Below are 8514 nucleotides of genomic sequence, written 5' to 3'. Positions count from 1 at the left end.
GGCCAGGCCGGTCTCCCAGGGGCAAGTCTGGAATGCAGGCCCCGCCCCGGGCAGGGGCCTCTGCCTGGCAGAGCCCAGCCGGTGGGAGAGGGCGCCCCTTCCAGGTGGCGGCTTATCAGCCTTGCCGGGCCCCGGTAGGCAGGTGGGGAAACTGAGGCAGCGGCCAGGCTATGCACTTCTCCTGCACACCACTCCCCAGCTTCCCGGGCTGCATGCCCCGCCAGACCCCGGGGTGTCCACCCCGGGAGGGCAGGGGGGCTCCTGGTGGGGGGTGACTGGACCCAGGGCGGCCCCTCCCAGGTGGAGGCCCCCCTCTCCCTGCCTCCATCCCACCGCACCCCCCCAACAGGATGGTCGGGTGCCCAGCCTGCCTCCACCGTCACACCCTCGAGCTGGGGCACAGCCCCACCAGCCTGATCCTTCCTCTTAGGTGACTCCCAGGGCGGGCCCTGGGCCGGGGAGGGCGGGGGTGCCCAGGGAGCCTTAAAGAGCCCCGGGTCCCCGCCCTGCCCGCACCGCTGCGGCTCCCGCCATGGCTGAGACGGCCAAGCTCCAGCTGTTTGTCAAGGTGCCGGGCCAGCTGGGCTGGGGGGAGGCCTTGGGGAGGGGGTGCTCTGTGGGGCTCCACTCTCTGGGGCGGCTGAAGGGTGGGGTCTCTGCGGCAGGACCCCGGCGGCCCTACAGAGGCTGGGTGAAGCGGGTTAGCCCGGGGAGAGAAGGGCCGGCGAGTCACCCTCCAAAGGGGTAGGGGCGGCCCTGTCCCCACACCCAGCCTGGGCTCCCGGGCGCAGCCCGGCCGTCCTGGAGAGAAAGCCCCTCTGTGGGGAGGCACCAGCCAGGCAGCAAGTGGCCAGGCCCAAGTGGGGCTGGGGCCAGTGCAGCAGGGAGGTGCTGGACCTGCCAGCCCCACGGGGGTCCAGGTCTGGGGAGCCCCTCCCCACCTTCAGGGTGCGGGGCAGCCGGTGCTGCAGCCTCCATGCCCATCTGGCCTGTGAATCACTCAGGAAGCAGCTCCCGTGGCGCACCCCACCTCCGAGCCCAGGGCTCTGGCCCTGCCAGGCTCTCCGGATAAGGGCTGAAGGGCCAGGCCCCGAGCCAGGGGCCCACCCCCCTGCCCGAGCCAGCCCTCAGCCTTCCCCAACCTCCTGGGACCAAGTCAAGGGCCCTCACTGGCCACTCGCCGAGGCCGTGCCCGTCTGAGCCGGAGCCCCCTGGCATGGCACCAGCCTCTCAGCAGCGGGAGGCCGGGAGCCGCCCAGCCCGGTGGCAGGATTCCTGGGTCTGCTCCGGCCCTGACACCCCTCAACCGCCCCCCCCCCGCCCCAGGCGAGCGAGGACGGCGAGAGTGTGGGGCACTGCCCTTCCTGCCAGAGGCTCTTCATGATCCTGCTCCTCAAGGGCGTGCCCTTCACCCTCACCACGGTGGACACTCGCAGGTGAGCCCCCCGCCCCCGAGGGAACCTCGTCAGGCCTCTGCCCCACCCCCAGAGCCACGACCCCCCCTCCCTCGTGGCCGCAGGTCCCTGGATGTGCTGAAGGACTTCGCGCCCGGCTCGCAGCTGCCCATCCTGCTCTACGACGGCGAGGCCAAGACGGACACACTGCAGATCGAGGAGTTTCTGGAGGAGACACTGGGGCCCCCCGAGTGAGAGCCTGGGCACCCAGGGAGAACACCCCCAGGGCAGAGCCCAGGGAGGGCGCTGTGGGGCTGGTGCCCTGGCGCAAGAGTCTGACCCACTGTTCCCCCCCACCCCCCCACCCCAGATTTCCCAGCCTGACGCCCTGCTACAGAGAGTCCACCATGGCGGGCAGTGACGTCTTCCACAAGTTCTCCGCATTCATCAAGAACCCAGCGCCCGCGCAGGACGATGGTGACGAGGGTGGGAAGTTGCGGCGAGGGTGGGGGAGCTGTGTTCCTGGCCGAGTCCTCAACAGCCCCCCTGCCCCCGCCAGCCCTGTACCAGCTGCTGCTGCGAGCCCTCACCAGGCTGGACAGCTACCTGCGCGCGCCCCTGGAGCACGAACTCGTCCGGGAGCCGCAGCTGCGGGAGTCCCGCCGCCGTTTCCTGGACGGCGACCAGCTCACACTGGCCGACTGCGGCCTGCTGCCCAAGCTGCACATAGTGGACGTAAGCGCGGGCCTGCGGGCCTGCGGGCCCGTGGCGGAAGGGGCAGGGGGGCGGGGCACGCCCTGGAAGAGACCCTGACGCGCCCCCGCCCCTTGCCCACCCGCAGACGGTGTGTGCGCACTTCCGCCAGGCGCCCATCCCAGATGAGCTGCGGGGCATCCGCCACTACCTGGACAGCGCGCTACAGGAGAAAGAGTTCAAGTACACGTGTCCGCACAGCTCCGAGATTCTGGCGGCCTACCGGCCCGTCGTACACCCCCGCTAGCACCCCCACCTCTGCTGCCGCCGCTGTGCACTCGTCTGCAGCCCCATAAAGCCGCCTCCTGTGAGCATGTCCGGACACCCCAGGGACCAGAGGGCCCGATTTTTGCCACCCCTAAGCCCCCACTGTGGCCTGCTGTTCCAGATGACAGCCCTGAATGACGGCAGCAGAGAGGCCAGTGGGCGGGGCACAGCCCCTCCCCCCATTCGTCAGGGACGACGGGGACTGGATCGGGCTCCCAAACCAGTCAGGCCGGGGCGCAGCGTTGGGATGGCCGAGGAGGGTGGGGAACGTAGCCCAGCCGGGGCACCTCAGGGCTCAGAGCCAGTGGGTGGGGTGGCCCACATTCCTCAGCCCCACCCCGGCTGGCAGGCACCCCCATCTCCTGCAGGACCTACTGTATGCATGGGATGGGGTGGTCAAGGCCAAGTCCTGCTTGGTGAGGGTCTGGAAGAGGGGTGCACCCCATGGGGCGGGAGGGGTCCAGCCCTGGGAGCCTGGCCCCGGCCCTGCGTGTCTCTCTCAGCCCCCAGGCTGGCCGGGAGAGCCTGGCGGTGCCTCCCCAGGGGTCCAGGGCCTGGCACCTCTGTCACTTCCTGTGGCTGCACACCCAGATTGCGGCGGGTGGAGGACACCTGACCTCTCCCTCAGCAAGCCCCCCGGAGCCACAGGCTGGCCATGCCCTCTGCATGAGAAATCCATTTATTTGATGCGGACGGAGCTCAGAGAAGCAGGCTTGTCCTTGCTGGGCGGCAGGATGGGTGGGGGATGGGTGACACGGGGTCTCGGCGGCCGGCCCCCCTCTCACAAGCAAACTCCCGGCAGGGTCACACTTCTTGCAGCACGGTCAGAGGTCATCAAAATCTACACCACTGGCTGGCTTCTTACTGGGAGAGGAGAGGAGGTGACATTATCAGGGTGTGGAGGGATGGGCAGGGTCCAGGGCTGGACCCTGGGCACAGGAGGGATGGGCGGAAGATGGGCGGAGGGTGGGCGGGTACCTTTTGAAGCCAGGGTTGATGAGGGACTCGCCGGGACACCGCCTCCTGGCCCCAGGTCCGGGGCAGCCTCTCTGAGAATCTGGGTCTAGGGAAAGCAGGATGGGGCGTGGGTGCACCTGAATGCAGTAGGACCCCAGGGCCACAGCCGCCTCTACACATAGACAGAGCCCCTCCCTGGAGCTTGAGGCTTATTATGGGGAAACTGAGTCAAAGCAGGGCGAGCACAGCCCCAACCTAAGTCACAGGCGGGAGGGCTACCTGGTAGGAACTGCTGAGGCTCCACTGGCCAAGGGCTCTTCCTGGGGCAGGCAGCCATCTCCTCCACAGCTGGGGGAAAAGCCAGGCATGAAGGCATGGGCAGGGGGGCCCCGGGGAGGGAGGCTGCGGGTGCCCACCCCCAATCCTACATGCCAGCTGCCGCTCCAAGCTGCACATGCGCTCTGCCAGGCCCAGGGTCAGTGCCTGCAGCTTGGGGGCCGCCTCTGGGCCCGGCACTTTGGAGAGCTCGAAGTCCAGTGTGGAGGGGCCCCCCGAGAGGGTCAGGGTTGCTGCGTCCTCCTGAGGAGTGAAAGTCACAGCCTGCTGCTTGAAGGCTGCCCTGGGAAAGAAGGGGTGCTGAGCGCTGTGGCCAGACCCACCGGCCCCCGATCTACCCTTCCTATGCGCTCAGGTCTCACCTGAACCGGGGAGTGACGTCCTCCGCCGCACTCAGGCCAAAACGGGCTTTCTACGGGGCACGGGGGCTGGTCACCATCTCCCCTTGACCCTAGAACCAGTGGCGACACCCCAAACCTGCCCGACCTAGTGCTACCTGGGACCCCAAACCAATCTTAGGCTACAGCTACAGAGCCCAGGGAAGGGTGCCCAGCCCCCTTCCGGGAAGCCCCAGACAGCCCCTTTCCACCCCACGCGTGGTCCGCCCTGCAGGCGTGGGGCGCTGGGGCTGCGGGGCGCGCCCGGGAGCCCCGTTACCCACGAGGGCCGCCAGGCCGTCCGGCGTGAAGCAGGTGCTCCAGAGCTCCGCGGCGTCCGTCACACTGCGGGGGAGGGGCTGTCAGGAGGCCCCGTCCACAGCGCTGCCCGCGCCCCCCGCGCGCCGAGGACCCGTCACTCACCAGAGGCTGAAGCCGCCTTGGTCGCTGGCCCCAGCTGCCTTCTCCTCCTCGCAGTAGCATATGAAGCGCGGGGGCCCGGGGCCCGGCGGCAACGTGCAGAGAGGCGGCGGCGGGACCATGGCTCTTCTGACAGCCGCGGGGCCGACCGGGGCGGCCACGGCTGCGGGACCAGGGCGCCTGCGCCAGTTGGCCGTTGCCGGAATCGGGGGCGGGGCCTGGGGCGGGCGCCGAGCCGACTGGGGCCTGGGAGGGGCGGGGCTTAGGGCCCCCGCCGGGCCCGGAAGACGTTAGACCCGCGCGGGGCGGGCGGAGCCGAGCAGGTAGAGCTCAGGGCGCCGAGCGGCGCTATCTGGGCGGTGCTTAGTCACAGGGCCGTGCCCAGGGGCAGGGTGAAGTCGCGGGGCGGGACCTGCGTCGCTAGGGGCGGGGCTTAGTGCGCGGGGCGGGACTCCTGGGGTGGGCAGGCTGAGCCCCTCCGCCAAAAAGCGCGGTCCGGAATCCAGACCTGTTTTCGGGCTTTACTCCCCTGCACTCCCGCTATCCCCGCTGAGCCCCGGGTTCCCGCCTTCGCGTGCAGACCCCTGCCCCGTGCCCAGCCCTGTGCCATGTCGCCCCTTGCTGGTCCCAGCGGCCTCTCCCTGGCCTCCACACCCAGTCTCTCTCACCCTCACCTTGAGATGCAAACGCAAGCAAATCATGAAACATGGAATATGAAAGTGAATAAACTATGGCAGCCAGGCAGAAAACTTCCTTCACTCACTCGTCCTTTCCTCCCTGTGCCTCTGTGTCCCCGGCCTGGAGCACACTTTGACCGCCTTTTGAGATCCAATCGGTGGGCAAGTAAACGCAGGAACTCTTAGTGCGAAGTGCCTCTGAGCTGGAGGAAGAGCAGGTGCAGCACCCAGGATAGGGGGGTCCCAGGCAGAGGGGGCGGCTCTGCAGAAGTCCCACAGCGGGCTCTGCAAGACGGCGGGGGCGACCACGTGATGGCAATAGGGAGGAAGGCGGGTGACATGTAGGCTAGGCTAACAGATCTCTCATCTGCCTTCAGCCAGGACTCATCTCCCACTTCCCGGCTCACAGTCCCCCGGAGGCTCTGCCCCAGGGCCTTTGCTCGTGCTGCCGCCGCCTTCCCCAGACTCACACGCCCGCTGCAGGTCTCTACTCAGAAGCCACCTCCTCGGCACGGCCTTCCCTAGTCACTTTACGTGCAGCGTTGGGACCCTGCCCAGCACGTCACGTCCTGTTTCATTTTCCTTTCCCCGCACACGCCACTGCCTGGAGTACGTTCTGGTTTGCTGACTGGCCGCAGCCTTTACGGTGGCCCCCAACTATCCCGGTCCTGTGTTGACGCCTTTGTGGATCCTTCCGCCAAGCACGGGCCGCACTGAGCAGCCTGCTTCGAGCCAACAGAATATGGCAGAAGCGAGGGCCGGTCACTTCTTCCTCCTTCTTGGGTTGCTCCCCATGACATGAGGCAGCCCTGGGGCGACACCCATGGGGCACAGGACCAATGCCTGCCCAAAGCAGTGAGGGACAGGACTCAGCCCCCTCCCAGCTGAGCCTGGGTCAGCGGCTCGGCTGCAGCCTTGCGCCAGGGCATCCAGCTCACCGGGCCCAGACTCTTGACCCCAGAAACGGGGAGATCACACCTGCTTGCCATCCTCAGTTGCCAAGTTTGGGGGTAGTTTGTGCCTGAGCAGTGGGGGACTAGCACGCTTTCTGTCCTGTGGACGGCCCAGTTCTGTCCTGTTTGCCGCTGTGTCCTCGGTGCTGAAACAGCACCTGGCGGGGAAGGGGTGTTCAGTCGGCGCTGTGAGTGCGTGAGTGCGGCGTGGGAAGGTTCGGGGGGGGCAGGGGAGGCACGCCTGATTTGTGTGTGAAGCCCCACTGAGCACCAGGAGGACAGGGGGCTGAGGCTGCCGAGTCCCTGGGAGCAGGGCTGACGGAGGCTGGGAGGGGCCCCGAGGGAGGGGCCCGAGGGAGGCGCAGAGGGGGAATGCCCTCCCTGACACCATGGTTCTGCGCCGGGTACGGAGAGCGTGAGGGGTCCCCCGCGCTGTCCTGTTCACTCTTCGGTGTGGCTGGGTGTCTGACGGAGACAGTGAAGGCTGCTGAGCACGAAAGACTCTGGTCTAGTGGGAGGAGCCGGTCCAGAGCTGTGGCTGCGGAGCCACCAGCCCCAGGACCGGCTTAAACCTTAGACCCTCCAGGCCCAGCGCTCAGGGGCTCAGGAGGAGGTGGTAGGTGGCACCACGACCCCGAAGGGTGTTGGGGCTGACCCTCTGAACCTGTGAGTGTGTGTTTGTAGGGAAAGGGGTTTGTGCAGAAGCAGTTCGGGGACAGGTCTGGAGAGGGGGATATCGTCCTGTGCCCGGACGGGCCCTGTATCCGGACGAGCCCTGAATGTCATCCCGAGAGAGGCAGGGGGACCTCACTGAGCAGGGGGAGAGGCCGTGTGGCCATGGGGCCATGGGTGGAGTGAGCAGCTCCCAGCCCAGGACGGCGGCGGCCACCAGAAGATGGAAAAGCCACAGAGGGTCCTCCCCTGGGCCTCTGGAGGGAGCTGGGCCCTGCTGCCAGCTTGACTCCAGCCCAGAGAGATGGGTTTGGGGCTTCCGGCCTCCAAAACGGTACGAGAATAAATGTATGTTTTAAACCACCGAGTTTGTAACAACTTGTCACGGCAGCCACAGGAAACTAAAGGAGGGCCTGCCACAAACGTTCGTTCCAAAACACGACAAGAACACTGCCAAATCTAAATTCCAGAAAATTACACAAAAATCTAGAAAGTGTAACAAAACCTGTCTTCAACTCCTCAGGCCTTCCGCAAGGGGCAATCCTGAGTGATGGGGCTGCGGGTACAGCTAAGAGGAGGGCAAGAGATAGGCAGGCAGGGCCTCAAAGACGGAGGAGGGGGTCCAAAGAGGTCTTCGGGCAGCCTGGGCGCCTGGTCAGTGTGTGAGGGAGGAAGGGCAGACGGGCACGGGCCATGGCGCCGGGCAGCGCAGAGAAGCAAAGGGCGCAGTGGAGCAGCTAGTGGGTCGGAGGGCAGATGGGCACGGGGTCCCAGGAGTCTAAGGAAGGACCATGTGGGTGGTATTTGAGTAAAAGATTTCAGAGGAGCAGAGAAAGCCAGCCGAGTGTAGAACTGACGGAACATTCCAAACAGGAGCAGCCCGTGCAAAGGCCCTGAGGCGGCATGGGGCCGGCGTGCTCAAGGGGCCTGAGGAGGTCAGCACAGGGAGGTAGGCAGAGGGGTCGGAGCAGGGCCGACCAGGGAGGGGCTCGCTGGCCACCTAAGGACTTTGGCCTTTATTCTCAGTGACACGGGACCCGCTGGGGGGCAGCTGGGAGCAGAGGAGGCACGAGCTGAGAGTTTTGCATGCACATCTGGGGGCTGCTGGGTGGAGAATGGCAGGGGACTGCCCCCAGGGGGCCAGAGCAGGTGGTTCAGGGCGAGACTAGCCGTGTGAGGACCTGCATGTCCCACAGTGGCGGGTGGGGGATGCATGTGGGGGGGAGGCTGCCCTACTCCAGCAGGGAGCTCCCTCTGAGGGATGGGTGTCCAGGTGGCCACGGAGAGCAACATGCATCCCCCCACTCCAGATCCTTCCCAGGGGACCAGGAAGGGACCAGTTAGCAGGGGATGGCAGGGGACCGGAGCCCAGAGGGTGCCGGGAGCCCAGTGGCCAGCCATCCTGTGCCTGCTGCCAGGAGCCCAAGCTGTTCCAGTCTCCAAGGGGTTCCTCCCCACCTCTGGGTTCGTTTTGCCCACCGCCTGGGGAAAGATGTCTCTTCATACCTGAGATCCGTGAAAAGGAAAGGAATTTATTATTCATTTGAAATAACACAAACTGAAGTTCCCCACAAACGCACACAGTCCCCCCAGCACCCTCCACGTGGCAAAAGGGAGCACCTCCAAAGCCTCGTGGTCCTGACTCTCACCCAAGCCTCATGGTCCCAACCAAGACACCAAAGCCGCGTGGTCCTAAACAGACGCGTGG

The 8514-nt window shown here is 66.4% G+C and overlaps 2 protein-coding genes across 13 annotated transcripts; one reads left to right on the top strand and one right to left on the bottom strand.

Annotated features, from left to right (window-relative positions):
* Window positions 1–455: 455 nt before the first annotated feature.
* On the top strand, window positions 456–2941 carry CLIC3 (chloride intracellular channel 3). The gene is made up of 6 exons (XM_045846217.1): window positions 456–568; window positions 1327–1436; window positions 1520–1645; window positions 1765–1871; window positions 1954–2129; window positions 2236–2941. Exons 1-6 carry the CDS (start codon window positions 533–535, stop codon window positions 2392–2394), a joined length of 714 nt encoding a protein of 237 aa, XP_045702173.1. The 5' UTR covers window positions 456–532; the 3' UTR covers window positions 2395–2941.
* A 136-nt stretch (window positions 2942–3077) lies between these two features.
* On the bottom strand, window positions 3078–7148 carry PAXX (PAXX non-homologous end joining factor). 12 transcript variants are annotated; one of them, XM_045846224.1, is made up of 7 exons: window positions 4508–7143; window positions 4365–4429; window positions 4070–4119; window positions 3800–3990; window positions 3651–3719; window positions 3393–3477; window positions 3078–3274 (listed from the first exon to the last, which is right to left on the bottom strand). In XM_045846224.1, the coding sequence occupies exons 1-7, from the start codon at window positions 4624–4626 to the stop codon at window positions 3239–3241; spliced, it is 615 nt and encodes a 204-aa protein (XP_045702180.1). In that variant the 5' UTR covers window positions 4627–7143; the 3' UTR covers window positions 3078–3238. The 12 variants fall into 12 exon arrangements, with proteins under 12 accessions (XP_045702180.1, XP_045702181.1, XP_045702182.1 ...); XM_045846225.1 differs by having other exon boundaries at window positions 3800–3985; window positions 4369–4429; window positions 4508–7142; XM_045846226.1 differs by having other exon boundaries at window positions 4369–4429; window positions 4508–7138.
* Between the last annotated feature and the right edge of the window lie 1366 nt (window positions 7149–8514).

The sequence above is a fragment of the Phyllostomus hastatus genome, unplaced genomic scaffold (assembly GCF_019186645.2).
Source record: "Phyllostomus hastatus isolate PE091 unplaced genomic scaffold, TTU_PhHast_1.1 phas_contig_495, whole genome shotgun sequence".
Taxonomy (NCBI): Eukaryota; Metazoa; Chordata; class Mammalia; order Chiroptera; family Phyllostomidae; genus Phyllostomus; species Phyllostomus hastatus.
The sequence above is the reverse complement of the archived record's forward strand: the minus strand, read 5'-3'. Positions and strand labels throughout refer to the sequence as shown.

Coding starts and splice junctions, on each gene's coding strand:
- CLIC3 (XM_045846217.1), top strand. CDS start 533: ATGGCTGAGACGGCCAAGCTCCAGCTGTTTGTCAAG. Junction 569..1,326: donor AGCTCCAGCTGTTTGTCAAG/GTGCCGGGCCAG, acceptor CCCCCGCCCCAG/GCGAGCGAGGACGGCGAGAG. Junction 1,872..1,953: donor AGCGCCCGCGCAGGACGATG/GTGACGAGGGTG, acceptor TGCCCCCGCCAG/CCCTGTACCAGCTGCTGCTG.
- PAXX (XM_045846218.1), bottom strand. CDS start 4,626: ATGGTCCCGCCGCCGCCTCTCTGCACGTTGCCGCCGGGCCCCGGGCCC. Junction 4,430..4,507: donor CAAGGCGGCTTCAGCCTCTG/GTGAGTGACGGG, acceptor CCTCCCCCGCAG/TGTGACGGACGCCGCGGAGC. Junction 4,120..4,368: donor CGGACGGCCTGGCGGCCCTC/GTGGGTAACGGG, acceptor CGTGCCCCGTAG/AAAGCCCGTTTTGGCCTGAG.